Source organism: Bos indicus x Bos taurus, chromosome 5, assembly GCF_003369695.1.
Source record: "Bos indicus x Bos taurus breed Angus x Brahman F1 hybrid chromosome 5, Bos_hybrid_MaternalHap_v2.0, whole genome shotgun sequence".
Classification (NCBI taxonomy): domain Eukaryota; kingdom Metazoa; phylum Chordata; class Mammalia; order Artiodactyla; family Bovidae; genus Bos; species Bos indicus x Bos taurus.
The window spans coordinates 72,854,261-72,881,375 of NC_040080.1; the positions used below are offsets into that span (position 1 = coordinate 72,854,261).

The 27,115-nt window shown below is 42.9% G+C and overlaps 1 protein-coding gene and 1 long non-coding RNA gene across 15 annotated transcripts in view; one reads left to right on the forward strand and one right to left on the reverse strand.

The window, feature by feature from the left end:
- GRIP1 (glutamate receptor interacting protein 1) overlaps positions 1 to 27,115 on the reverse strand; it is a 755,940-nt gene that overhangs the window by 17,660 nt on the left and 711,165 nt on the right. For 8 of the 14 annotated variants that reach the window (XM_027542472.1, XM_027542468.1, XM_027542464.1 and 5 more), the window contains 4 exons: positions 15,107 to 15,263; positions 13,450 to 13,564; positions 13,292 to 13,336; positions 8,610 to 8,843 (listed from right to left, as the gene is read on the reverse strand). In XM_027542472.1, coding sequence (XP_027398273.1) covers positions 8,610 to 8,843; positions 13,292 to 13,336; positions 13,450 to 13,564; positions 15,107 to 15,263 — 551 coding nt within the window. The remainder of the gene's footprint in view (positions 1 to 8,609; positions 8,844 to 13,291; positions 13,337 to 13,449; positions 13,565 to 15,106; positions 15,264 to 27,115) is intronic. The other 6 variants (XM_027542465.1, XM_027542475.1, XM_027542474.1 and 3 more) reach the window with 3 other exon arrangements.
- On the forward strand, positions 1,584 to 12,969 carry LOC113892951. The gene is made up of 2 exons (XR_003511182.1): positions 1,584 to 1,945; positions 12,480 to 12,969. It is a non-coding gene; the product is annotated as an uncharacterized LOC113892951 (long non-coding RNA).

Sequence of the window (27,115 nt, forward strand, 5' to 3'; positions counted from 1 at the left end):
GGTCTTTTCCAATGAGTCAGCTCTTCGCATCAGGTGGCCAAAGTATTGGAGTTTCAGCTTCAGCATCAGTGCTTCCAGTGAATATTCAGGACTGATTTCCTTTAGGATGGACTGGTTGGATATCCTTGCAGTCCAAGGGACCCTCAAGAGTATTCTCCAACACCATGGTTCAAAAGCATCAATTCTTCAGCACTCAGCTTTCTTTATAGTCCAACTCTCAGCAGTGGCCACAGGACTGGAAAAGGTCAGTTTTCACTCCAATCCCAAAGAAAGTCAATGCCAAAGAATGCTCAAACTACTGCACAGTTGCACTCATCTCACACGCTAGTAAAGTAATGCTCAAAATTCTCCAAGCCAGGCTTCAGCAATATGTGAACCATGAACTTCCAGATGTTCAAGCTGGTTTTAGAAAAGGCAGAGGAACCAGAGATCAAATTGCCAACATCCGCTGGATCATAGAAAAAGCAAGAGAATTCCAGAAAAACATCTATTTCTGCTTTATTGACTATGCCAAAGCCTTTGACTGTGTGGATCACAATAAACTGTGGAAAATTCTTCAAGAGATGGGAATGCCAGTTACCTGACCTGCCTCTTGAGAAACCTGTATGTAGGTCAGGAAGGAACGGTTAGAACTGGACATGGAACAACAGACTGGTTCCAAATAGGAAAAGGAGTACGTCAAGGCTGTGTATTGTCACCCTGCTTATTTAACTTATATGCTGAGTACATCATGAGAAACGCTGGGCTGGAAGAAGCACAGGCTGGAATCAAGATTGCCAGGAGAAATCTCAATAACCTCAGATATGCAGATGACACCACCCTTATGGCAGAAAGTGAAGAAGAACTTAAGAGCCTCTTGATGAAGGTGAAAGAGGAGAGTGAAAAAGTTGGCTTAAAACTCAACATTCAGAAAACAAAGATCATGGCATCCGGTCCCATCACTTCATGGGAAATAGATGGGGAAACAGTGACAGACTTTATTTTTTGGGGTTCCAAAATCACTGCAGATGGTGACTGCAGCCATGAAATTAAAAGACGCTTATTCCTTGGAAGGAAAATTATGACCAACCTAGACAGCATGTTAAAAAGCAGAGACATTACTTTTTTGGCAAAGACCCATCTAGTCAAGGCTATGGTTTTTCCTGTGGTCAGGTATGGATGTGAGAGTTGGACTATAAAGAAAGCTGAGCACCGAAGAATTGATGCTTTTGAACCATGGTGTTGGGGAAGGCTCTTGAGAGTCCCTTGGACTGCAAGGAGATCCAACCAGTCCATTCTAAAGGAGATCAGTCCTGGGTGTTCATTGGAAGGACTGATGTTGAGGCTGAAACTCCAATACTTTGGCCACCTCATGCGAAGAGCTGACTCATTTGAAAAGACCCTGATGCTGGGAAAGATTGAGGGCAGGAGGAGAAGGGGACGACAGAGGATGAGATGGCTGGATGGCATCACCGACTTGGTGGACATGAGTTTGGGTAAACTCTGGAAGTTGGTGATGGACAGGAAGGCCTGGCGTTCTGCGGTTCAGGGGGTCGCAAAGAGTCGGACACTACTGAGCGACTGAACTGAACTGAACTCACATCCATACATGACTCCTGGAAAAACCATAGCTTTGAGTAGATGGACCTTTGTTGGCCAAGTTACAACCCACCAAACTTTCCCTGCACTGAGCACTAACAGTGCTGGTGTGATTTCCTCATTCCGAGGAAGGCTGTGGTTTGGCACTACAAAGGTCCTCGAAAAAGAACGAACTTTGTGCTTCATCTAAGGGGAAGAAAGAGAGCAGCTCTAGGCTAAACCACTATCAATGTGATCCTCACTGCAGCCCTGCCAGACCTCAATAGACATGCAGTGGAGCAGAAGGATGTTGGACGGAGAGCTCCAGCAGGTTTCTTTCCAAGGACCTGGAGAGAAACACAGTGACCCTCAGGGAGTCTCCTCATTTGTAAGTGAACATTCCGTAGATAACAGAATACAATCTATTAATAAACGCATTTGATCACAACAGAGACAAGCAAAGCCATCAGAAGAGGAAGAATGATCCCCAGGCAAGGGCTAGACTTAAGGGAAGTTATTAGCATTTCTGAAGAGGGATGGTGGTGGGTCCTTGACAGAAATGAGGGATCAAAGACTGGGAAATCAGGCACACTGGAACACTGCCTAACAAGCCCGCCTAAGGGTCATCTGAGTCTAAGGTACCGCACCTCTGTTTAACTTAGCATTTCTATGGCTCAGAGCTCAGCCTCTGTAAAAGAGGACGGCAACTTGATGAGAAGAGATAGGATGCAAATAGAGCTCTGTCCCTTAGAGGAGATAAGCTCAAAGGCTTTGCTTGTATTTCACTGTAAGTCATTGAGCAGCTTTCATTTTAACTAGGAAATCTTATTCTGACATTCTTTTTCTCCCCCTCCTTGGACTGATACATATATATTATTTTCTTTATCTTCCCTTTGCACAAATGTTTTTATCCCACTGTTTTATCCTGAGCTAAAAAACTTTTTTTTTTTCCACACGAGCCAATCATTTGTATATAATTTTGTTTTTTACATTTTTGAGAAATATGTCTTAGAATTACAGACAAGGGAAGCTGATGGAAAAAATCCATTTTAAGGGCTGTCAGGGCTGGATGTCATTGCTCACATAAAATGTACAACCTAAATTCCAACCCTTATTCTACAATTCCACATTGATTGTTAGCTGCCCCTGGTTTTTTTCAGGGAGAGAATATGCTTGTCACACTGACGTGATACACATCCATTTCTCTTTGTAAAGAGGGTGTTATTCCAGTGTACAACTCCATCTGTGGAGACTCTAAAACGGCTGCCTGAATCATCCTTAAGGCTAGGATTCTGAGGAGCTCTCATTTCCTGGGTTTCTGTCACTGCAGAGTTGAGATAAGACTGAAGGTGACTTCACCTGGGAAACGCTATTTGTGAACTCTCTCATGATAATGAGTGATCCAGTCTCTTTCTTGGTAAGTGAGCAAACTGAGGTTCAGAAAAGTGATGTGACTCATGACTGGCAAGTTGTGGCCAAACCTTGGCCTGACAGTTCATTTAATCTTGAGTACCAACTGCAAATATTTGGTGAAGAGTCACATTGAAAATAAGATATGTATTTCCATTTCATATTTCCTCCTAGGGTTCAGCCTGACTTGAGAATATTGGAAAAGACGTGGGCACTAAACACCCAAAATGACACTACTTCCAAGAAGTAAAACAACTTTATGATATAAAGAAGAACAAAAGTACACTCTCAAAACACTCCAATATATTGAAATTGCAAAGTGAACTTGGCTGAGAGAAAAGCTGATGGCAGCAAATGTAGCTATAAGAATAAAGGGGTTCCTTGTGAGTGACTCAAATGTTCAAGAGTCGAGCCATCCGCAGCTATAAATAGCAGAAGATTCTGGAAAATAATTTTAAAAAACTTTCTGTAAAAAACAAAACAGTTGCTTACAATAAAGGAATACAATCTTATTGAAAAACACAAATGACAGGACAAAAGGAAATGATTTTTTTTAAGTCCAAATGCTCTGAATGTGAATCTATAGAAAAAAGATTTTTGCCTTAAAATATGCAAAAAGAAGTGAAGCTAGAATTTATCTCAGAAATATATTAAGCAGACACTAAAGAATATTTAAGCTTCAGAAGGAAAAGAGGGGTTATCAATGAAATGCAGCTAAGATCACAAGCTCCTTATCTGCAAAGAGAAAAAAAATCTATGATAAGCTAAAATAGTGATACAAAGCAGAATTAATTTTAAAGATAAAATTTAGAAGCTCCAGGGGTAACAATGCAAACTCATTTCCTCTTTGCTCAGCCACTCAGCTGTTGCCTTAGATCTCCCTGACACAAAATAACCACCTCCTGCTAGCAAAACCTACAGGAGTGATTCCCAATCTTCAGGTGCAAAAGATTCCACTAAGGGGTTGTTAAAATGTTGTTTTTTTGCCTCAACTCCCAGAAAATGCTGACCAGGTAAGTCTGGGTTGGGCTTAGGAACCCACATTTTAACAGGCACCCCATGTGATGATGGTAAATGTCATCAGAGGTTCACATGCCAAATTTTTCTCTAAGGCTATAGTCTCTAATATAAGTCTTGAAATCAGCTTAATATGACAGCATTTGAAAAGAAACAAAACAAGTCAATTTTTGGATTCATTTATTCAATACGTATTAGGGTGACCAAAAAGTTTGTTGAATTTTTACATCAGATCTTACAGAAAAACCCAAATGAACTTTTTGGCCAACCCAATATATAAGTGTGAGTGTATGTGTGTACTGAGTTGTGAGGTAAGATGTATTTTGGATAACGTCTTAGCCAAAAAAGTCTGAGAGACACCAGCATCACTTCCCTGTGACGCCCTCACTGTCCCTCCCCCCCAGTCTAAGTATCAAATCATCACTCCAGCTCCAACGTCCTCCTCCAACCACAGGGCCGAAAGGGGAAGTGAGGCTGTGTTCTGTGTTTATTCTCAAGTGTCAGGAAGGATAACTAGTCTTTGGGGTTCAGGAATGAAGGACAGAAGACTTGTTAGGAGATGGCAGACCCTTGGACACAGTAGATGGTGTGAAATTAAAAAAAAAAAATGTAGCCTCTCACCTGAGCTCAGCATTTTTGGAAGGTCTGAAGGAAGACACGGGATTGGCAAGGAGGACTGGGTGGAAAATGAGGGGCAGATGATAAAGAGTCTGTTGAAACTCAAGAAATTGGAAGATTAAGCCCACACTTTATTCTTTTTGTATGAGGATGATGCTAGTAACCCATCATCAGGAGATGGTGTGGCCTTTGTGTTCTCCTGTTCTCCCCAGGAATGGGGATGGATACTGGCCCATTCATTCCTATCCTCTTGATGCAGCTTCTAGTGACAGTAAGAGTTTGAAGGTACTGGCTTGGACAGACAGATCCACAACTTGTTCTCATGGAGACAGCTTTCACCAAGAGGCACACAGCCCCGAGAAAGATGGCAACTGGAAAATAACACCACGTGTTTTCAGAATGGGGTGCTATTGACCCTACCCAGCCTCTTTACTCTGGTCTCTGCAGCCCCTTAGAAATTTCTCCACTAGGTCAGTGGAGAAAAGTCCACCCAAGGGGCTCAATGAGAATCAGCCTTCATTCCGCTCGGCAAGCCATGCATGCAGTCTGACTTCGGGTTATTTTCAACTTGAGGAAGGGATGTTTTTCTCTTTCTCTGGCCCCATCTCCATACCACCCCCCAAAGAGTACCTTTTCCTACTTCTATGAAGGTTTAGTCCAGGCTAATAGCACCCTGGGCTTCCCTGGTGGCTCAGAGGTAAAGAATCTGCCTGTCAATGTAGGAGATGCAGGTTCGATTCCTGGGTCGGGAAGATCCCCTGGAGAAGGAAATGGCAATGGACTCCAGTATTCTTGCCTGGGGAAATCCCATGGACAGAGGAGCCTGGCGGGCTACAGTCCAAGCACCCCAACGGGAAGATAATTCAATTCAATCAACAAGGCACTTGCTTTTTCATGGTGTCAGGTAATCTTTGTTCAAAGGGTGCCCACAATCAAGACACAAATACAATTACCAGTCTCTGCTCTGAGTAAAGTGACTCTTCTAATCACCATTTCTCCTTTTAAGTGTTTCGAAACTGGAGTGTGGGTTTAGCAGCAAACGTTGAATGGACTATCAGGGTCACTGAATTCACACACACAAAGGTGCCTGAGATGGGAGCATCCACCATTCCCACAATTCCATACCGTCAGGCTGCAGGCTCCTCTGCCACATTTTCACGTCACAAGCTCATTTTGGGTGTTTTATAATGCCCAGGACACCATCTAGTTCTGAGCACCTTATTTTGTTTGGCACCAATTTGGAAGAAGAGTGAAGCCACATGGGAAATGCGCTTAGTGCCACTATAGAGGGAAATGAGTAAAGTGAAGGAGAAAAGAAGCAGCCCGTTTGCTAGGTCAAGCGGGTCTAGCATAGTCTGTGATCTGCGGTCTCTCCGTTCACACACTGCCACACAAATGTTCCAACCAGCCCAGCCACTGCCACTCACGGTGCTAAGTGCATGATGCCTTTAAAGAGAGATCTATTTTCAGCACACTTTTAAAAACGTCAGCTATAACAACTTGCATAGCCAATTTACCGTCATGATCTTTGCTGACTGCTTTCAGTATAGGAGGGATGGGGAGACAAGCCTTTTGCATTGCTGGGCTGCCAAGGAATCTTCCTTTGAAGAGACTGCTTCACTCCAGAAGGAAAAACGACTCTCTTCTACACTTGCTATTTCTCTATCCTGTTGTTTAATCACTCAGCCATGTCTGACTCTTTTGCAGCCCCATAGACTGTAGCCTGCCAGGGCCCTTTATTCATGGGGATTCTCCAGGCAAGAATTCTAGACTGGATTGTCATTTCCTCCTCCAGGGGATCTTCCTGACCCAGGGATTGAATCTTCTTCATTGGCAGGAGGGTTCTTTACCACTGAGCCACCTAGGAAGCCCTTCCCTATCCTGTAGATGGGGAAAAATAAATGCTAAGACATGCTATTGTGTGAGGGGCTAAAAAAGAGCAAAAATACAACACATAGCAGGCATTCATTGTTACCCTTTCCCTTTGGTGTTGAAGGAAGGTGAGTTACCCAGAACACTTGTTTTCCTGGGCAGCAGACTTTTAGAGAAGACGGGAAGGCAGTGTTCCTAAATAACTGAGAGAATCAGGAGGGGCCAGCCCTCCTCACGGTGCAGCAGAATTAGCAGTGACTATGCAGCGTCTGCAATTTAATCACCAAGGGAGTCCTTACAGCCTCCTAATGGTGTTTGTCAATTAGCCAATTAGGATATGTGACAGGTGGTGAAGCCTGATGTTTACCAGACAGACACATCAATTCAGGGTAACTGGATAAACTAACTTGTGGCAATAGGCTAAAGCTGGGTCCCCACCCTAAAATATCAGAAATGTCTTGACTTTTCTGTAAAGTCTGTAATGTCTCTTAATATGCTGGCATATTTGCACTCTCTCAGTACACTGCAATCTTCGACATCCTTCTGTATATGTTTCTTTCTGTGCTTTGGAATGCTTTCCCATCTTCCACCTTCCTGCAGAGTCAACACCTACATCTAGGAAGCATTTCCCATTCCTCTGTAGTGGGTTAGTGTCAGTCACTCAGTTGTGTCTGACTCTGCGACCCCAAGGACTGTAACCCATACGGTTCCCCCGTCTGTGGAATTCTCCAGGCAAGACTACTGGAGTGGGCTGCCATTTCCTTCTTCAGGGGATCTTCCCAACCCAGGAATCGAATCTGGGTCTCTTGCACTGCAGGCAGATTCTGTACTGTTTGAGCCACCAGAGAAGCCCTAAGTGGGTTAGGGTGCCCCCATCTCCAAAGACAGTCTAGTCTTGTGTCTGTCATTGTGCTAATCCCATTATCTTCCCACTGTTTCCTGGACTGTCTTCCCAGTAGACAATGTGCTCCTTGGAGATTTACAATACATTCTTTAAGTAAATAAATGCACAATCTACATACTGAATGAATGAATCAATGAGTAATGAAAGAATGAACGTAGGATTGGAACAGGAATTCAGAATCCAACCTCCCACACAATCCTTTCTTTCACCATATCCTTTGTCAGCAGCAAAATAGCTACTTTTAATAGGTGGGTAAGGAGATGAGTTGGTGGTGGACAGGGAGGCCTGGCATGCTGCAATTCATGGGGTTGCAAAGAGTTGGACACGACTGAGCGCCTAAACTGAACTGAGGGAGACTAAAGTCTTTAGAGGAAAAGGAGAGTAGTTGGCCTGTTACCCCTTCTTAACCTGACATTTATTTGCTCTTCTGGGTAAGACAAATAACTTATCTCTAGTTAACAGATTACTAACTACAGATCTTCTCTGTAAGAAGAATGGAGTGAGACAGTTACTAACTATACCTCCGTATGTATTAACTGCAACAAAAAGCAAGTTCTACAAAAGAAAACCAGAGAAACCTCCCTTCCATTGATTTCGTTGGCCCTGGGCTCCACAGGTACTGTCACCTACCCCTGCCTTGTTTAAACTCTGCCAGCAACTTGAACTCAGCTTTGTTTGCAACTGTGAGTTTTCATCCATGAAGCAAAGTGAGGCAACCGCCTTAGCAGAGATGAAACATAGCCAGGCCTTATCTTGTCCTGACCAAGGACATCTAAATTATGTCTCAAGAGAAGTTTACACTCTGTGAATAACATAACCATCTACTGAGAAATCTGTAATTGATGATTAATCCTTCCAACATCAGTGTAGCTAGGAGTATACAGCATTTAGAAAATGTTTTCCCCTTCCAATCAAGTTGAAATAACAGATCAACTCATCGAAGCTCCACTTGACACTAGAACCTCAAGCTTCTGCAGGAAGATTTTGGCCATAAATACATCTGTGATCAATTCACTACTTGAAAGCCAATGTTCTCTGTTTTATGAGATCACCTCTCAAAGATCATATTTTGAGAACCACCGGTCTCTGATGATCTGCCCTTAAGCTCTGGCTTTTTTCCTCGGCTGAGCCCACAGTGGAGTGTCATGATCATGCTCAAATCAGGGCACTCATGCTGAGCAGAATGGCTATGAAACATGATCCCCAAGGGAAGAGAAGAGAGTTTCCTGACCTTGTGCAGCTCCACAGGAGTTGGGGACATGATCTCCTTTATTTCCTGCTTCATTTTTCTCAGGGTGACAGATTTTCTGCCCACATCTGAGGGCAGAGTGTTGCTGCGAGTGGTCTGGCTATAGTGTGGCCGGGAGCTGCTCCGTTCCTGGAAGCTGGCCTGTCGCCCCAGCTGACTGCGAGATGAAGGGGTCTCGTGATTCAAACTCATCGTGCTCCCCGACATGATCGTTGCCTGCGGCAGTGACAATTTTCAGAAACAATTAAGCCATCGAGTAAGAGGAAGGTTTGGCTGCTCAACATGAAGCACATTTTTCCTTCTGCTCAGTCAAAATACAGTCTCTTCAGGGCATAGCCAAAGGCTGGAGAATGGAGGTACTGACTGCACCATGAAAGTCTGGGAAAATGCTTCGCAAGTGACATTTACAATGCACATAACAAATCCAATTTAAGTACTTAAGCCATTGAGTTTATTTAAGCAAATACCACCCCTGGCAGTTTGGAGGCACACTGAAGAGCTCTAACATCTGCTTACTGCAAACTACATTTTTAAGCAGAAACTTTCCACTGAATAGGGCTCTAAAGATGGGACTTATCAGGCAACCTTCAATATATCTTACAGAAATGAACTAAGAACTTCTTATTGGAGATCAGGCAGCCCCTATTGGCAATGGCACCTCCAGCCCCACCCGTAGGTAACAACAGGCTGAAATGAGGCTACTGATACAGAAGCGAGGGCTCCTACTCAATGTTGCCTGCCTAGCTTTGGTGTACTGTCTTCTCTTTGGCCACGTGGCCACCCCGAGAAGTCAGTAGATGAGTTAGGTCTCCACATTACTTGGTGTAGGTCATTGTTTCTTAGAAATGACCCATGTGTAAGATCCTCAAAGAGACGTGCTACTGGAATCAACCCTTTGCTCAAAAGCAAAGGGACTTGAATTTTACCAGTGAATTGAAAAGTGTTCAGTTTCAAATATATTGTCCTGTATAATACACAACAAATGGCAAGATTAGCTCTCAAAAATGACTGAGTCTCAGAAGTGGAAGAAAAAAAAAGCATTTGAAACCAATATCATGTTGGGAATGTTCATTTCTCATGGTTGGATGCTAAAATTCTGCAAATATGCCTGTAGCCAGCTCTGTATTCTTCCATATAACAGTTACATAATGGTATACCAGCATCAGCGAATCTGCCCGAAAAAAATTCCGCATGCCATATGACTGGCTACAACATGATCTAGTGGTTTATATTGATACTGATGCTAAAGGTAACAGAAGTGTAATGTGAGTCCTTTGAATGTATGCACACATTTAACAACTTTATGAGTTAAGTGCTGTTATTCCTCCTAATTTATAGGAGAGGAATCTAAGGCACAAAGAGACTGACCTACCCAAGGTCCCATAGGTAGTAAATGAGCCAAGCACACCATCTAAAATTACTGCTCAGGAGGGAACACTGCAAAGTGAGTAGAGTTTTTATTTGTTACCTCACTAGGATTTTATAATTCCAAGCTTCACCTGGTGTTCAGCTATATACATGCCACTAACAAGATTTCTAAATGACAGCCAAGTATTGGCACACAGGTATGTAGAAAAGAAACAAAATAAGTGAACTTACGAATATCTTGACTACATCAGTTATCTTAATGATAATTTTGAAAAAAAGAAGTTAGAAAAAAAAAAAGAAAAAAAGAAGTTAGAGTGTTAATATGTGCTAAGTACCATATATGTGTGTGTATATGTAGAATACCATTAAATACTTACAATAACTCTATATGATAAAGTATTATACTTATTATACCTCCTCATTTCACTTAGGAAGGGGATGCCTGGATCAATGAAGCAACTTGCCCAAGAGTCTGGGATTGCAACCCTAGCAATGTCTCCAAAACCTTTATTCTTGCCTACTAGGCTATATTGATTCTCAGTCGAATATGAAGTTGAAACATTTAAAATTGGCTTTTTTAGTAAATAAAAAAAACCTTATTATTTATCCAGTGTGAATTATCCATATCATGGTTTATTTCAGATAAATTTCCTTTAATTGAAACCTTTTTATTACTAGCTTGTTGGTAACATGGGACATCCTTTTATTTTATGGTACTTAACTCACATATATCATTCCTTGTTTAATGTGCTGTTCCTGAAACCATTAGACGATTATTTTCTTGCTGTGGTGAGCATCCACCTATTGTTTTTACCTACTTAGACTAGTTATTTGTTTTGTTAACATTTATTTTTCATACTCATTTTTCATTAGACTGGCAGGAAGCACATTGGAAATCAAATGATCACTACAGCGGGAGACAACTGTTCTACTTTGATAAGCCTTAGCCATAACAGAAGTTATAATCTGATCTAGAAATGGTTCTGATGGAAGCAATGACATAGTATCAAAAGGTCTTCAGATCACATTTTCAAAGGATGAATTGATGGCTTTGTTTAAAGTGAATATCAACTGAATTAGTGACATCCCTGCAGGAATATTAAAATTAAAACACAAATATAAAACTAAAAAGAAAGTAATTATTTAAAGTTTCTTAAGACTTGTTTTTGCTTCACAAGTATGTACCACTGATTTTCATTTTGCACAATTTGTAATTTATACATTTTCAAAATCATCAGTGAGATAACCGATGTGCATACAGCTTAGAAGGAGTATGTCCAAAAGTTCTCTATTTGACATTTAGTTAAACCTTCTTCTTATGTTATACTAAGGAAAAAATAGTTAAGACAGTATTCATTACTCAAAGAAGTAGCAAAAAAAAAACTTCTCTTGAGCATTCATTAAGTGCCATGTTCTGTGTTGTGTCATAGAAGCATTAGTCATTATAATCCCTGTATTTTAAAGAAGAAATAACTGATAAAAGAGATTAAGTAACTTGTCTAAAATCTTAGTTTGAATTTCTCTCTCTTGTTAAAACTGTACGTTTTTCAGCCCTAAAGCTGAACCTAAATTATTGCTAGCAATGGGGAAAATGACTAGTATAATTTTCATTTTCATTTCAATTGTAATCATTTTTTATCTTAGCTAATCTTCTACATTTGTTACATTTATAGTGTGCTTTAACTTTTAATGCTAGATATAAATTTCATATGCAGGAACCTAGCTCCAATAATATTTTTGGCATAGTAGCACTTGAAATCAAGGGATCAGAGTTCATTCAAACTAATAAGTGAATATTCCTTGTGCTAAAAGTGTGAATAAGACTCTAATTTATGGGTTTGTCAATCATTCTTTCTAGTTGAAAATTTTATTTCTTTTTGACTATTAAATTCAACCCATTCTTTTTTTTTCCTGAATGTATAATTTCAAGGGCCACACCTGCCTGAAGTGAGGTTAGAAAAAATCTATTGGCTGTTGCAACATAAATTCTATACTGAAGGATGTTGTTTTCATCAGGAAACTCAATTTCTGGGTGAAAACACAACCTGACTGTATTACTTTTTACATCATCTTCACTTTGTTAATACCTAATGTAGAAGAAGCTATGAGAAGAAAAATGGGTTCTTCAAATGAGATTTCAAAATGAAAAATGCAAAAGGCATATAAGCCAAAACATGCTTTTAAAAGCCGTACTATGTTAAAAAAATGTGAACTGAGATCTTTATTCAATTTGGTACAATGCTGATCATTCTCCATACAGGAAGTGGTAAAAGTTTAAATAAGCTACCTGATACTTAAGCATTCTATATTTTTTGAAAGTTGCATGAAAACGAATCAGTTGCTAACATCTTAATTTATTTACATTTTGTAGGAGTATCCATCTCCAGGTCCTTTAACTGTGCTCTGAAGTTGAAATTCATGCCAGGTAATACCATGATGTTTACAAATTCAAACTAATATTTTTCTTTATAATTCTCTTTGCAGATTCACAAACATTGGAGTCACATAAAATATCCACACATGCAACTGAGAAGCAAAATAATATAAAGATGAGTCATCATTTTAGAACTGCAAGAGTTCCGCCCAGTTAGGCCATTCACATTCCTTATGGTGACTTGGGGACCTCATACGACATCAAAATAAAAACGAGACTTTTGCCACTTTCTTTTTTACAGCTCAGAAAATTTAAAAGAACATAAAAGGAAACAGTCCAGGACTTCCCAGACCAAAGTGTGAACACTGTCAGCAAATTTACGGCTTTGATTAAAGAACTCCCCAGGAGTTCTGCTATTATACTCCATCTCTCTGCAAGTCCTTGAATTCACACTAAGTTAGCACAGAAGCAGGATTTGCAATTAACAGCAATGTACTCTGTAATATTTTGGCTGCTGATCAAACAGACTGGCCTTTTTTCTACCAGCCGCATTGTCATCTACTTTAAGGGCAAAATGAAGTAAAATCAAATTTCCTCTTATGTTCCTCTTCACGATCAAATTAACGTCTCTACCAGGTACAAATGAAAACATGCCAAAGAAACCTTTCTAAAGCAAATCAGAGAATGAGAGACGCCACTGCTGAGACTGAGCTCGCCTGAGCGATCCGGTGGCAAACAGGGGCGGTCAGGGTTAGCAAGGAGCAATGGCAGAGAAGCCACAGGTCAGTAAGCTCAGGGTGGGGGCAGAAAGGGGAAAGAAATACTTTTAACTGCATTGGATAAAATCAAATCACTGTCCGAAAGGCAAGGGGGCAGGGAAGGCAGCTTCACAAGCAAAAATATAAACAGAAAGGGTAGCTACCAAGAGATTCATGTTTCTCAAAGACACACGCCTGTCAGCTTTCTCCTGTGGAAAGGGGTTAAAGCTTTTAAATGAACTGGTGTGACCAATGCCAACTCAAAAGGACCAAAAAAAATGAATGTAGAAACAATGAGAGTAAGTGGCAGGACCGAGGCTACCTCGAGTTCTCTCAGAATCCCGGATTGTCCACAGGTTTCCAGATCCTCCAGTGCTTGGGACCAGAAGTTCTCCTCTTGCTCGGCCTCGGTACTGTCGGGAGCCCCTGTGAAACTGCTGTCCAAAAGCACAGTCTTGGTTAAGACCTTGCCAGATATATATGTATATATCCATTTATATACATGTGTGTGTGTGTGTTCAGTCACTCAGTCATATCCAACTCTTTGCAATCCTATGGACTGTAGCCCTCCTTGTCCATGGGATTCTCCAGCCAAGAATACTGGAGTGGGTTGCCATTTTCTTTTCTAGGGGATCTTCCCAACCACAGGAATTGAACCTGAATCTCCTGCGGGCAGATTCTTTGCACCATTTGGGAAGCCCAAATACATACGTGTGTGTGTGTGTGTGTGTGTTTGTGTGTGCGCACATGTGTGTCATGCTGTGCTAAACTGCTTCAGTTGTGTCCAATTCTTTGTGACCCTATGGGCTGTAGACTGCCAGGCTCCTCTGTCCATGGGATTCTCTAGGCACAAATACCAGAGTGGGTGGCCATGCCCTCCCCCAGGCGATCTTCCTGACCCAGGGATTGAACCCTCATCTCTTATGTCTTCTGCATTGGCAGGTGGGTTCTTTACCACTAGCACCACCTGGGAAGCCTATATATATACACATGTATTTGGATCCAGAATCTCCCTCCCCTTCATCTCACACACAAAATAGAGATTCATTTTGGATCTGGCTTTCTTTCAGTTGTGGCCTCCAAGTCAGGCCAGTTCTAACAGAAAGACACTGTAGGGCATTAAAAATGTCTCAAAGACTGGAAAGACCATGGTCTTACTAACTGAGTTCACGGATATTGCTGAGTGAGTTGCGTCAACATGGCACTGGTGGGGATATCTTTCAGCTACCCTATGTGAAGGGAAGAAGAAATCAAACTGTTCCTTGAGAGAGAAAAATGTTTTCCCCATACATCAGTATAGATCAGTTAAATGCTATCAGATTTATGAGTTTCCTTAAAATCTTTTGGTAAGGAACACACTGCTAAAATAGAGTCTCAGTTAAAAATATCAAATCCTCAGTTAAAAAAAATTTTTTTTTCATGTAATTTTATGTGAAGCTGGGCTTCTGTGGTGGCTCAGATGGTAAAGAATCCACGTGCAATGCCTGAGATCTGAGTTTGATCCCTCAGTCGGGAAGATCCCCTGGAGAAGGAAATGGCAACCCACTCCAGTATTCTTGCCTGGAGAATCCCATGGACAGAAGAGCCTGGCAGGCTACAGTCCCTGGGGTCGCAAAGAGTCAGATACAACTGAGCGACTAACACACACACACACACACACACACACACAGTGTGAAACCACCTTCTAAGTGAAAGGAGAGGGAACCAGTCACAGAGTGAGGGCATGGTTTATAGAAGGAGATTTTCCTCATGTACTACTGTTGTTCTCATTTGGGGAAACGTGTGTGTGGTAGAGCCCAGATTCCTGCTGGGCAGGCTCAAGTCTTTGAATCAGCCATGGGGCCAGCATGGACGGTGACAGTGGCTTCATGAACCCTTCCAACATGAGCAGGAGGTGCCACAGGAAGTACAGAAGTCCACATCCAGCCCAAATGACCCGGAAGCAGTTGGGGCAGGGCAGCACTTGGTGAAAACCTTACCCACTGACGGTGGACCGGTCCCACTCTTCATTACTTAGTCCCACATCTGGGTAAGTCTGGCTTCGAGGCTTAGTGACTGGGGACAAACTGCCTCTTGGTTTGGGACTTCTCCAGTCATAGGTGTTGAAGTTGTAGCCTGAGGCCTGAAAGCCAGTGCCTGCAACGAAAACAAGGCATTCATTATCTAGTAACTTGTCTTTTTTCTGTAGTTTCCATTTGTTTATTCAAGGGGTCTGACTTTAACTGAATTTGTGATCATTAAGGCCATCAAGACAACACTTAATTCTTACATTAAAGACACACTCATGTCTAATCCCAATTGATTATATACAGGGCTCCTGCCCTCCCCTGTCCAGCTGAGAAATCTGTTAGGAGGGGGGATATATCAAAACCTGTATCCAGCCCTTTCTAGAGCAAGCTCCAGGAGGTCAAAACCCTGACTTGCCTGCCCAGATACCCTGTGTCCACCTGCAGGGTGCAAGAGGGCTTCTTACCCAAGTCTGTCTTTCTGGGAGTGGAATCTGCCACCAGAGGTGGGTTCTAGGTCCAAGGAGTCACCAAGGGGTGCTGGTTGCAGGGTGTGGACCGAGCACAGAAAAACTGGCTGGGGCCCACAGATGTTAGGCATGGGGCTGAGGATTACTTCATCTGCACTATTAGTAGAGGGGTCGATTAACTACAGCAACAGCAATGATACTAAACCCAGAGCAGGCGTTAACTATGCACCCAGAGCTTCATTAAGTCCTTTACTTGGGGCTTCCCTGGTGGCTCAGTGGTAAAGAATCCGCCTGCCAATGTAGGAGACATGGGTTCGATCCCCGATCTGGGAAGATCCCACATGCCATGGCGCAAATGATCTCATGCGCAGTAACTATTGCGCTTTGCCCCAGAGCCCGTGCTCTGCAATAAGAGAAGCTACCACAATGAGAAGCCTGTGCACTGCAGCTGGAGTGTAGCCCCTATTTTGCCATAACTAGAGAAAAGCCTGCGCAGCAATGAAAACCCAGCACAGCCAAAAAAAAAATAAATAAATAAAATGATTAAAAGTCCTTCATTTGTATCACCTTATTGATTCTGCATAATTATCTTTGAAGGTAGGTATTTGTTATTTTCATTTGAGGACCTAGTTGGTACTTGCAAACCTTCCCGGGGCTTCCAGTCCTAATTTTAGGAGAATCAGATCCTCCCATTCCACAGGCAGGTCTTCCTAAAACGACCTCACTGAGAAAGCTCTGGGGGGAGAGGGGGATGTCTAAGATCAGTCAAGGCTCCCTTCTTACTTCCCAATTCACAATTGTTTTCCTGCCCCTTTACAAATGAGAGGCATATTTCTCATCCATATCAAATCTTTGAACGAGCTTGACCGTGGGATATAAAAGCTCCCAGCCATCAGTCGAGAGATAGATAATTAGGGAAAGGCTTGGTCCTGAGGGAAGGTCTTGGAGCGGAGCCTTATTTCAACCAGGCACCAACTCAGTGCAAAGCTTTTAACCCCTCTCATCCATCTATCTCCCTGCATCTCAGAATTAGAATTCAGGACAGTTGTCAGGGTAAGGAGGTGCACATTCTGATGTTTATTTGACCTGCAAAACAAAGACTGACTTCCTTTCTGAAGGGACTTAAGTCTGATTAGCTTGATGAGAAAGTGAGGAATGGTTTTGACAATCAGGTTATATAATAGACAATTTCCTACAAATATGAGCTAAATCTGTGGCTTCATATTTTGACAAGAATATATTTAAAGCATATTTACCACAGACTAGAAATCACGTTTTTTTTTTGTATGTATCATAATTTGGGGAGGGAAAAGTTAGGATGACAACCTTTAAGTGTGAGGTAGGGTCTGCTGTAACCACCGTACGTGACTTCTGCTTACGTGTGTGTGTGCTCTGTGTTCAGTCGCTAAGTCATGTCTGACTTTTTGTGACCCCATGGACTGTAGCCTGCCAGGCTCCTCTGTCCATGGGATTTTCCAGAAAAGAATCCTGGAGTGGGTTGCCGTTTCCTCCTCCAGGGGATCTTCCTGACCCAGGGATTGAACTTGCGTCTCCTGTGTTTCCTGCACTGGCAGGTGGACTCTTTACCACTGAGCCACCTGGGAAGCCCACATGTGTGTACCGGGTTGCAATATAACACTTATTTCTTACTGTGCTTAAAACACATCATCTAGCAAACAGGCCTAGAGCCACAAGTTCACGTTCATTTAAATGACCCAACAACATGAGATGACTATCTGCATGCCATTCCTTTGTTTCGTCTCCCCCCTTCACTTTCCCTCTACTGGTTTAGTACCATAATGCTATCCTTACTATTAGTTAGAGCCCAGAGAAAGCGGGACATCCAAGGATAATGCTGTTTGATCAAGAGGATTTAACCTCCACCATACAGGAAAGCCCACAGCCGCATCATGGAAATACCCGATGCATCTCCTGTTTTAGGAAACCAAGCATCAGAAGTCCTCAGCGCAGAGGCAATATTTACAGTTCCATATCTCATTTTCTTTCCTGGGTAACTGCAAGTGTGGCTAGAACTGTGTGGAACCCTTGAGTCTCTTCTTAAAGGGGAGTGATGGGGCAACACTACATTTCACCTGCTCCCTCTGCAAGGCTATCCATCTTCTGAAGCAAATAAGTGAAAGAAAGAAAGTGAAGTCGCTCAGTCGTGTCCGATTCTTTGCGACCCTGTGGACTGTAGCCTACCAGGCTCCTCTGTCCATGGGATTCTCCAGGCAAGAATACTGGAGTGGGTTGCCACTTCCTTCTCCAGGGGATCTTCCCAACCCAGGGATGGAACCCGGGTCTCCTGCACTGGAGGCAGACACTTTAACCTCTGAGCCACCAGGGAAGCAAATAAACTGATGCCCAAATATGTGACATCTCTTAAAAAGAGTTAGGGGAAGTAAGTCCACACCTCACTTCCCCTAAAGGCTTTAAATTTGCTAAGAGCAAAATGCTAAATGGTGATGTCCTCCCAGGGGCATCCTTTTCTGACAGGCATTAACCCGTATGACGATTCAGTTCCCAAGGGAAATTCCAACATGTTTTAAACTGAGCAGATTAACTTTATGATTTTTCTTCCAATTGATGTTAAGTAGTTCTTGGTGATTTGAGCAAGATTGTAAGGATGGGCTTGAGCAGATATGAAGCATCATTACTAGGAAAATGCCCCTTCCTACAAAAAGGCATGTCTGTGTATATCAAAGACTTGTCTTTGGACAAGTCTTCTTTGATTATCTAAAGGATTATCATGTTACAACAAAGCAGGGCATGAAAAGGGGATATACAATTCAAATATTTGGGGCTTAGGTATAAACTTAGAAGACCTGGTCTTGTCCATGCTATGCTAGCACAGAGAATGAAGTAAGAAAAACCCAGGTTTAAATCCCAGCTTTTCCACTTGCTTGTCTGCAGTCTTGGCCAATTTGCCTCCATTTAAAACATGGATAGTGACACATGCTTCACCAGGTTGATATGAAAAATGAGGAGAATAATACACATAAACACTCATGGACATGCCTGGAACACAATGATGTTTTAATGAAACCTCATTTAATGTCCATTACTTTTATTATTTACTAAGCAACTCAATTTGTCAAGATCTCAGTCTCATTATAAAACAGGGAAAGAAGGAAATCAGCATTTCTGACTTAGTAAATGTTCCAGGGGCTTCCCAGGTATCTCTAGGGGTAAAGAACTCGCCTGCTAATGCAGGAGACATAAGAGACGTGGGTTTGATCCCTGGGTCAGGAAGATGCCCTGGAGGCGGACATGGCAACCCACTCCAGTATTCTTGCCTGGAGAATCCCATGGACAAGGGAGCTTGGCGGGCTACAGTCCATGGGGTTGCAAAGAGTTGGACACGACTGGAGTGACTTAGCCAGCATGCATGCACCAGCACCTCTAAGGCTTTCAGCAGGAGGAGCTGAAATGCAAAGATAATAAAACCAGGTTCTTGTCTTCAAAAAAATGCACAGTTTAGTATAGCTTTGGGAGAAAGAGGAAGAGAAACAGGCAGAGATAGGAAGTGAGAGTTCTATATGCATGTGAGAATTGTTACCCTTTCCATCTGAACACACTGATAGAAAAGAACAGAGATCTGTCTGGGGATCAGAAAGCAGGTCATGAAGGGTGCCAATGGAACGGCAACATAGGAGCTGGGACTTAAGAGGCTAAGTGCGCATTCACCAGTGGAAGCACAGGGGAAGCTGAGCAGGAGAAGCGGAGCAGGAGGACTGAAGAGGTGCCCTCATGGTAGACCTTGCTGCCTAGGCTTATGGTCCGCCAGAGGGTGCCTGCTTCACTCTCAAGGCGTGAGCAGTAGTCCAGGGATCTTCTGGTTCCTCTAACCATCTGTACTTATTCCTCCCCAGAGGATGAGCATCGATTTACCCAATTGGTCCAGCTCTGGAAAAGAGCCCTGGGAATGTAACCCTGGGCCCTTTCCGGCTCTCCTTGGACTCATTCTCTCCCACTGCTGTAGCACCATGAGGTAAGCCAACCTGAGTTCCACTCCCGAGGCTCATTGAGCTCAAAGGTGGCAGGAGGCCAAGACTGCAGCTATGGCTGTGGCAGACTCCTAGTTGCCTATCAAACATCCACTCTTCTTTTCATCTTTTTACCAGTTTTGAGGGTGCATATTTTGAGGGTGCTCAGGGAAAGACTTATTTCCTAGCCTCTCTTAAAAGTTAAGTGTAATTTAACTATGTAAAAAGTTCTGGCCAATGACATGTAAATGAAACTTCTGGAAGGACTCCTTACAACCCTCTTTTCTGCTGCCCGGAATGTAGATGGAATGTAGAAGAAACAGCTGCAGCCCCAACAACTATCTTGGGCCATGGAGTGAACCCAAGGATGGAAACCAAGTGCTAGGCATATTAGAGAAGAAATACTTAAGAGCATGGGTCCTTCATGACACTGTGGAGTTATATACTAGCTCTGAAATGCCTATTTCTTTATGATTTAAGTCACTCTGATATCAGGGTTTTTAGTTCTATTCAACTAAGTCAAATCCAACCGACAAGCTGGGGTTACAGTTTGCTTCGTATATCTGAAAAGTGAAAGTGTTAGTCAATCAGTTGTGTCCAACTCTTTGTGACCCCTCTTGTCCATGGGATTTCCCAGGCAAGAATATAGGAGTGGGTCGTCATTTCTGTCTCAAGGGGATCTTCCCGACCAAGGGATTGAACCCGGGTCTCCTGCATTGCAAGCAGATTCTTTACTGTCTGAGTCACCAGGGAAGCCTTCATAGATCTGATTTCCCCCTTATTAAAGTCCCAACAGCAGACCTGGGGTAGGGTAGAGAAATGAGAATCCTGAGTCTGGCTGTACATTCAATTCAGCTTTTCTAAAAACTCCCAAGTCTGCCAAAAAATAAAAAGTAAAAAGTTGATATTTTAATCCACTGCTGACTCCAGTTTCTATTTCCCAACAGATTTAGAACTGATTAAGGCAGGGATTGCTTAACATTGAAACATCTAGTGCTGTCAAGTACTAAAAACCAAAGCTTGCTTAGAGAAGAGTGAAAAATTCAAGATGCAGAGTACAAGATACTGCAAGGGACTATCAGGAGATGAAATCCATAAAACAGTTGGGGACTAGAATGAAAATAACTCGGTGTTTTAAACTAAGGATTTTTGGCATCATCTAAAACAGGGAATCATCAAAAGAGGTTTTTTGTTTTGTTTTGTTTTGTTTCTTTGCTTTTAGAGAGTGGCATTGTTTGAGAAGTGGCTGTGCAGGCACAGGAGGGCTGAGAGGAGATACTCCACGTTCAAGGTCAGGAGGGGTGGCGGTGAGGAGATACCCCTCGTCCAAGGCAAAGAGCAGCGGCTGCGCTTTGCTGGAGCAGCTGTGAAGAGATACCCCACGTCCAAGGTAAGAGAATCCCAAGTAAGATGGTAGGTGTTGCGAGAGGGCATCAGAGGGCAGACACACTGAAACCATAATCACAGAAAACTAGTCAATCAAATCACATGGACCACAGCCTTGTCTAACTCAACGAAACTAAGCCATGCCGTGTGGGGCCACCCAAGACGGGCAGGTCATGGTGGAGAGGTCTGACAGAATGTGGTCCACTGGAGAAGGGAATGGCAAACCACTTCAGTATTCTTGCCTGGAGAACCCCATGAACAGTATGAAAAGGCAAAATGATAGGATACTGAAAGAGGAACTCCACAGGTCAGTAGGTGCCCAATATGCTACTGGAGATCAGTGGAGAAATAACTCCAGAAAGAATTAAGGGATGGAGCCAAAGCAAAAACAATACCCAGCTGTGGATGTGACTGGTGATAGAAACAAGGTCCGATGCTGTAAAGAGCAATATTGCATAGGAACCTGGAATGTTATGTTCATAAATCAAGGCAAATTGGAAGTGGTCAGACAGGAGATGGCAAGAGTGAACGTTGACATTCTAGGAATCAGTGAACTAAATGGACTGGAATGGGTGAATTTAACTCAGATGACCATTATAGCTACCACTGTGGGCAGGAATCCCTTAGAAGAAATGGAGTAGCCATCATGGTCAACAAAAGAGTCCGAAATGCAGTACTTGGATGCAATCTCAAAAACGACAGAATGATCTCTGTTCGTTTCCAAGGCAAACCATTCAATATCACAGTAATGCAAGTCTATGCCCCAACCAGTAATGCTGAAGAAGCTGAAGTTGAACGGTTCTATGAAGACCTAACAAGACCTTTTAGAACTACCACCCAAAAAAGATGTCCTTTTCATTATAGGGGACTGGAATGCAAAAGTAGGATGTCAAGAAACACCTGGAGTAACAGGCAAATTTGGCCTTGGAATATGCAATGAAGCAGGGCAAAGGCTAATAGAGTTTTGCCAAGAGAACGCTCTGGTCATAGCAAACACCCTCTTCTAACAACACAAGAGAAGACTCTACACATGGACATCACCAGATGGTCAATACCAAAATCAGATTGATTATATTCTTTGCAGCCAAAGATGGGGAAGCTCTATACAGTCAGCAAAAACAAGACCAGGAGCTGACTGTGGCTCAGATCATGAACTCCTTATTGCCAAATTCAGACTTAAATTGAAGAAAGTAGGGAAAATCACTAGACCATTCAGGTATGACCTAAATCAAATCTGTTATGATTATACAGTGGAAGTGGCAAATAGATTTAAGGGACTAGATCTGATAGACAGAGTGCCTGATGAACTATGGACGGAGGTTCATGACATCATACAGGAGACAGGGATCAAGACCATCCCCATGGAAAAGAAATGAAAAAAAAAAACAAAATGGCTGTCTGGGGAGGCCTTACAAATAGCTGTGAAAAGAAGAGAAGTGAAAAGCAATGGAGAAAAGGAAAGATATATCCATTTGAATGCAGAATTCCAAAGAATAGCAAGGAGAGATAAGAAAGCCTTCTTCAGCGGTCAATGCAAAGAAATAGAGGACAACAACAGAATGGGAAAGACTAGAGATCTCTTCAAGAAAATTAGAGATACCAAGGGAACATTTCACGCAAAGATGGGCTCGATAAAGGGCAGAAATGGTATGGACCTAACAGAAGCAGAAGATATTAAGAAGAGGTGGCAAGAATACACAGAAGAACTGTACAAAAAAGATCTTCACGACGCAGATAATCACGATGGTGTGATCACTGACCTAGAGCCAGACATCCTGGAATGTGAAGTCAAGTGGGCTTTAGAAAGCATCACTACGAACAAAGCTAGTGGAGGGGATGGAATTCCAGTTGAGCTCTTTCAAATCCTGAAAGATGATGCTATGAAAGTGCTGCACTCAATATGCCAGCAAATTTGGAAAACTCAGCAGTGGCCACAGGACTGGAAAAGGTCAGTTTTCATTCCAATTCCAAAGAAAGGCAATGCCAAAGAATGCTCAAACTACCGCACAATTACACTCATCTCACACGCTAGTAAAGTAATGCTCAAAATTCTCCAAGCCAGGCTTCAGCAATACATGAACCGTGAACTTCCAGATGTTCAAGCTGGTTTTAGAAAAGGCAGAGGAACCAGAGATCAAATTGCCAACATCCGCTGATGAAAAAAGCAAGAGAGTTCCAGAAAAACATCTATTTCTGCTTTATTGACTATGCCAAAGCCTTTGACTGTGTGGATCACAATAAAATATGGAAAATTCTGAAAGAGATGGGAATACCACATCACCTGACCTGCCTCTTGAGAAACCTATATGCAGGTCAGGAAGCAACAGTTAGAACTGGACATGGAACAACAGACTGGTTCCAAATAGGAAAAGGAGTACGTCAAGGCTGTATATTGTCACCCTGCTTATTTAACTTATATGCAAAGTACATCATGAGAAATGCTGGGCTGGAAGAAGCACACGCTGGAATCAAGATTGCTGGGAGAAATATCAATAACCTCAGATATGCAGATGACACCACCCTTATGGCAGAAAGTGAAGAGGAACTAAAAAGCCTCTTGATGAAAGTGAAAGAGGAGAGTGAAAAAGTTGGCTTACAGCTCAACATTCAGAAAACGAAGATCATGGCATCCGGTCCCATCACTTCATGGGAAATAGATGGGGAAACAGTGGAAACAGTGTCAGACTTTTATTTTTGGGGGCTCCAAAATCACAGTATATGGTGATTGCAGCCATGAAATTAAGACGCTTACTCCTTGGAAGGAAAGTTATGACCAACCTAGATAGCATACTCAAAACATTACTTTGCCAACAAAGGTCCGTCTAGTCAAGGCTATGGTTTTTCCAGTGGTCACGTATGGATGTGAAAATTGGACTGTGAAGAAAGCTGAGTGCCGAAGAATTGATGATTTGAACTGTGGTGTTGGAGATGACTCTTGAGAGTCCCTTGGACTGCAAGGAGATCCAACCAGTCCATTCTGAAGGAGATCAGCCCTGGGATTTCTTTGGAAGGAATAGTGCTAAAGCTGAAACTCCAGTACTTTGGCCACCTCATGCAAAGAGTTGACTCATTGGAAAAGACTCTGATGCTGGGAGGGATTGGGGGCAAGAGGAGAAGGGGACGACAGAGGATGAGATGGCTGGATGGCATCACTGACTCGATGGATGTAAGTTTGAGTGAACTCTGGGAGTTGGTGATGGACAGGGAGGCCTGGTTTGCTGCAATTCATGGGGTCGCAAAGAGTCGGACACGACTGAGCAACTGAACTAATTTAACTGATTGTTTTAGTTTCTCTAAAGCTCACTGATAGTAATACAGAATGGTAACATGCTCAAAGTAAGATGATCGAGGAAATAACTGTTTCAAGCCTGATGAAGCTTTATAACAAAGGCAATGGCGGTGAATGGAGAGATGAACGAAGCAGAGCAGCACCCTATGGTTCTTGGCACATCCCTCCCCGCCACCCCCATGTCCTCTGCCTGTCTTTTGTCTGTGGAAAACTGTAGTCAAAGAATAAGTTTAATCAGAGAAATGAGAACATGCAGAAACAAAGGAAAACAGTAAAAAGAGGCCAAACAATAATAATGTAGTCATTAAGCATCAATCCTTTGGCCCTCATTCTTCTTTATGGTCCAACTCTCATATCCGTACATGATTACTGGATTTGAACTGTGGTGCTGGAGAGGACTCTTGAGAGTCTCTTGGACACCGAGGAGATCAAATTAGTCAATACTAAAGGAACTCTGATGCTGGGAGGGATTGGGGGCAGGAGGAGAAGGGGATGACAGAGGATGAGATGGCTGGATGGCATCACTGACTCGATGGACGTGAGTCTGAGTGAACTCCGGGAGTTGGTGATGGACAGGGAGGCCTGGCATGCTGCGATTCATGGGGTCGCAAAGAGTAGGACACGACTGAGCGACTGATCTGATCTGAAAGGATATCAACCCTGAATATTCCTTGGAAGGACTGCTGCTGTAGTTGAAGCTCCAATACTTTGGCCACCTGACACAAAGCCAACTCACTGGAAAAGACCCTGATGCTGGGAAAGATTGAAGGCAAGACAAGAAGGGGACAGCAGAGGAGGAGATGGTTGGATGGCTGACTCAATAGACATGAGCTTGAGCAAACTCCAGGAGACAGTGAAGGATAGGAAAGCCTGGAATGTTGCAGTCCACAGGGTCACACAGAGTCAGATGTGACTAAGTGACTGAACAACAACATTAAGCATAGTCAAGGACCTTTAGTTCCTTCTCAAGGGCTATAGATAATAATCTGAGCCATGTCCTGTGAGCTGTCTTATAGATACTGACACCCCCATCAGATGGAAAAAGTTAACTACATGATGACCAGACTATACCCATGACATAAGCTGCCACAATTCTGAGAATTGGCCTCAAAGAAATGGAAACAATCTGACCCTGGAACTGAAGACTAACTACCTAAAACAACCAAGATGACACTGGTCAGATGGCCGATGACCAATCTGAAGATGACAGTCCGAGCTGACTGTGCCGCTTCTGCATGTAGCACCCTCCCTCTGCCTAAAAGTTCTGGTCCCAGTGGTTGTTAGTGGAGGGGAGTCGGCCTTTGGACAGATATCCAACCTCACCCCCTCCAGTTGCCAGCATCTGACATAAAGCAAACTTTCCTTTCCACCAACCTGGCCTGTTTATTGGCTTTGAAGTGGCAAGCAGCCAGACCCCACATTTTTGATAACAGTAAGAGATGTTAAGATAGTAGAAAGCAGGAAGATGCCTGGGTCCTGATAACACTGTGGGGCTACCTGTCTTCCCACGCTGTTTCCAACAATGGGAGAAAAATAACCCACTATCTTGTTTAAACACTGTCCTTGTATTTTCTTTTCTATGTAAGTGAGTCTGCTCCTTAACTGATGCAGGTAGATGATGACAGCATAATTTAAAATAGAGAATATCTCGGGGAAATCGGGTTTGGGTAAAGGCAGGCTGGTTTCCATAGCTGAGAAGATGTTAATAGGCTCTGAGGAATATACCTTTACATTAGACACCAAACTTAAAAGCCATGACAAGAATAAAATAAATGAGGCAGCCCAGGTATCAGAAAAATCAATTGCCAGAAGTATAATTAGACTTTGTTTTTATTGAGTGATGATGTAAGCACATAAAATTAACAGGTATGATACTGCAAACTAGTTTTAAAATGCAAAATCACTTAAAAATTGAAATATAGAAGTAATTAAGAATGTATTTCCTAAGTAATTATTCTTTTTATTTAGAACTGGAAACCGTTTTCATTTTTCTTTTTTTCCCCTCCTTTCCCTTTTGCCCTTCCTTCTTTCTTTCACATCCAGGTTTCAGTATCTGGTCTTATACTTTGTATCATAATACGAAGGATGTTATGGACTGAATTGTGTCCCCCCGACTCATAAGTTGATCCCCTCAGTTCAGTTCAGTTCAGTCACTCAGTCGTGTCCAACTCTTTGCGACCCCATGAATCGCAGCACGCCAGGCCTCCCTGTCCATCACCAGCTCCTGGAGTTCACTCAGACTCACGTCCATCGAGTCAGTGATGCCATCCAGCCATCTCATCCTCTGTCGTCCCCTTCTCCTCCTGCCCCCAATCCCTCCCAGTATTAGAGTCTTTCAATGAGTCAACTCTTCGCATGAGGTGGCCGAAGTACTAGAGTTTCAGCTTCAGCATCATTCCCTCCAAAGAAATCCCAGGACGGATCTCCTTTAGAATGGACTGGTTGGATCTCCTTGCAGTCCAAGGGACTCTCAAGAGTCTTCTCCAACACCACAGTTCAAAAGCATCAATTCTTCGGCGCTCAGCTTTCTTCACAGTCCAACTCTCACATCCATACATGACCACTGGAAAAACCATAGCCTTGACTAGACAGACCTTGCTCTAATGGGACTTTATTTGGAAATTGGGCCTTTAAAGTGGTAAGTAAGGTTAAATGAGATCCTGAGGGTGGGACCATGGTCCCACGGGATGAGTGTCCTTATGAGGAGGACATGTGGACACACACAGGAATGCACATACACAGAGGAAAGGCCATGTGAGGACTCATTGAGAAGGTGGCCATCTGCAGACCAAGGACAGAGGGGCCCCAGGAGAGAGCAAACCTGCCAACACCTGATCAAGGACTTCTAGCC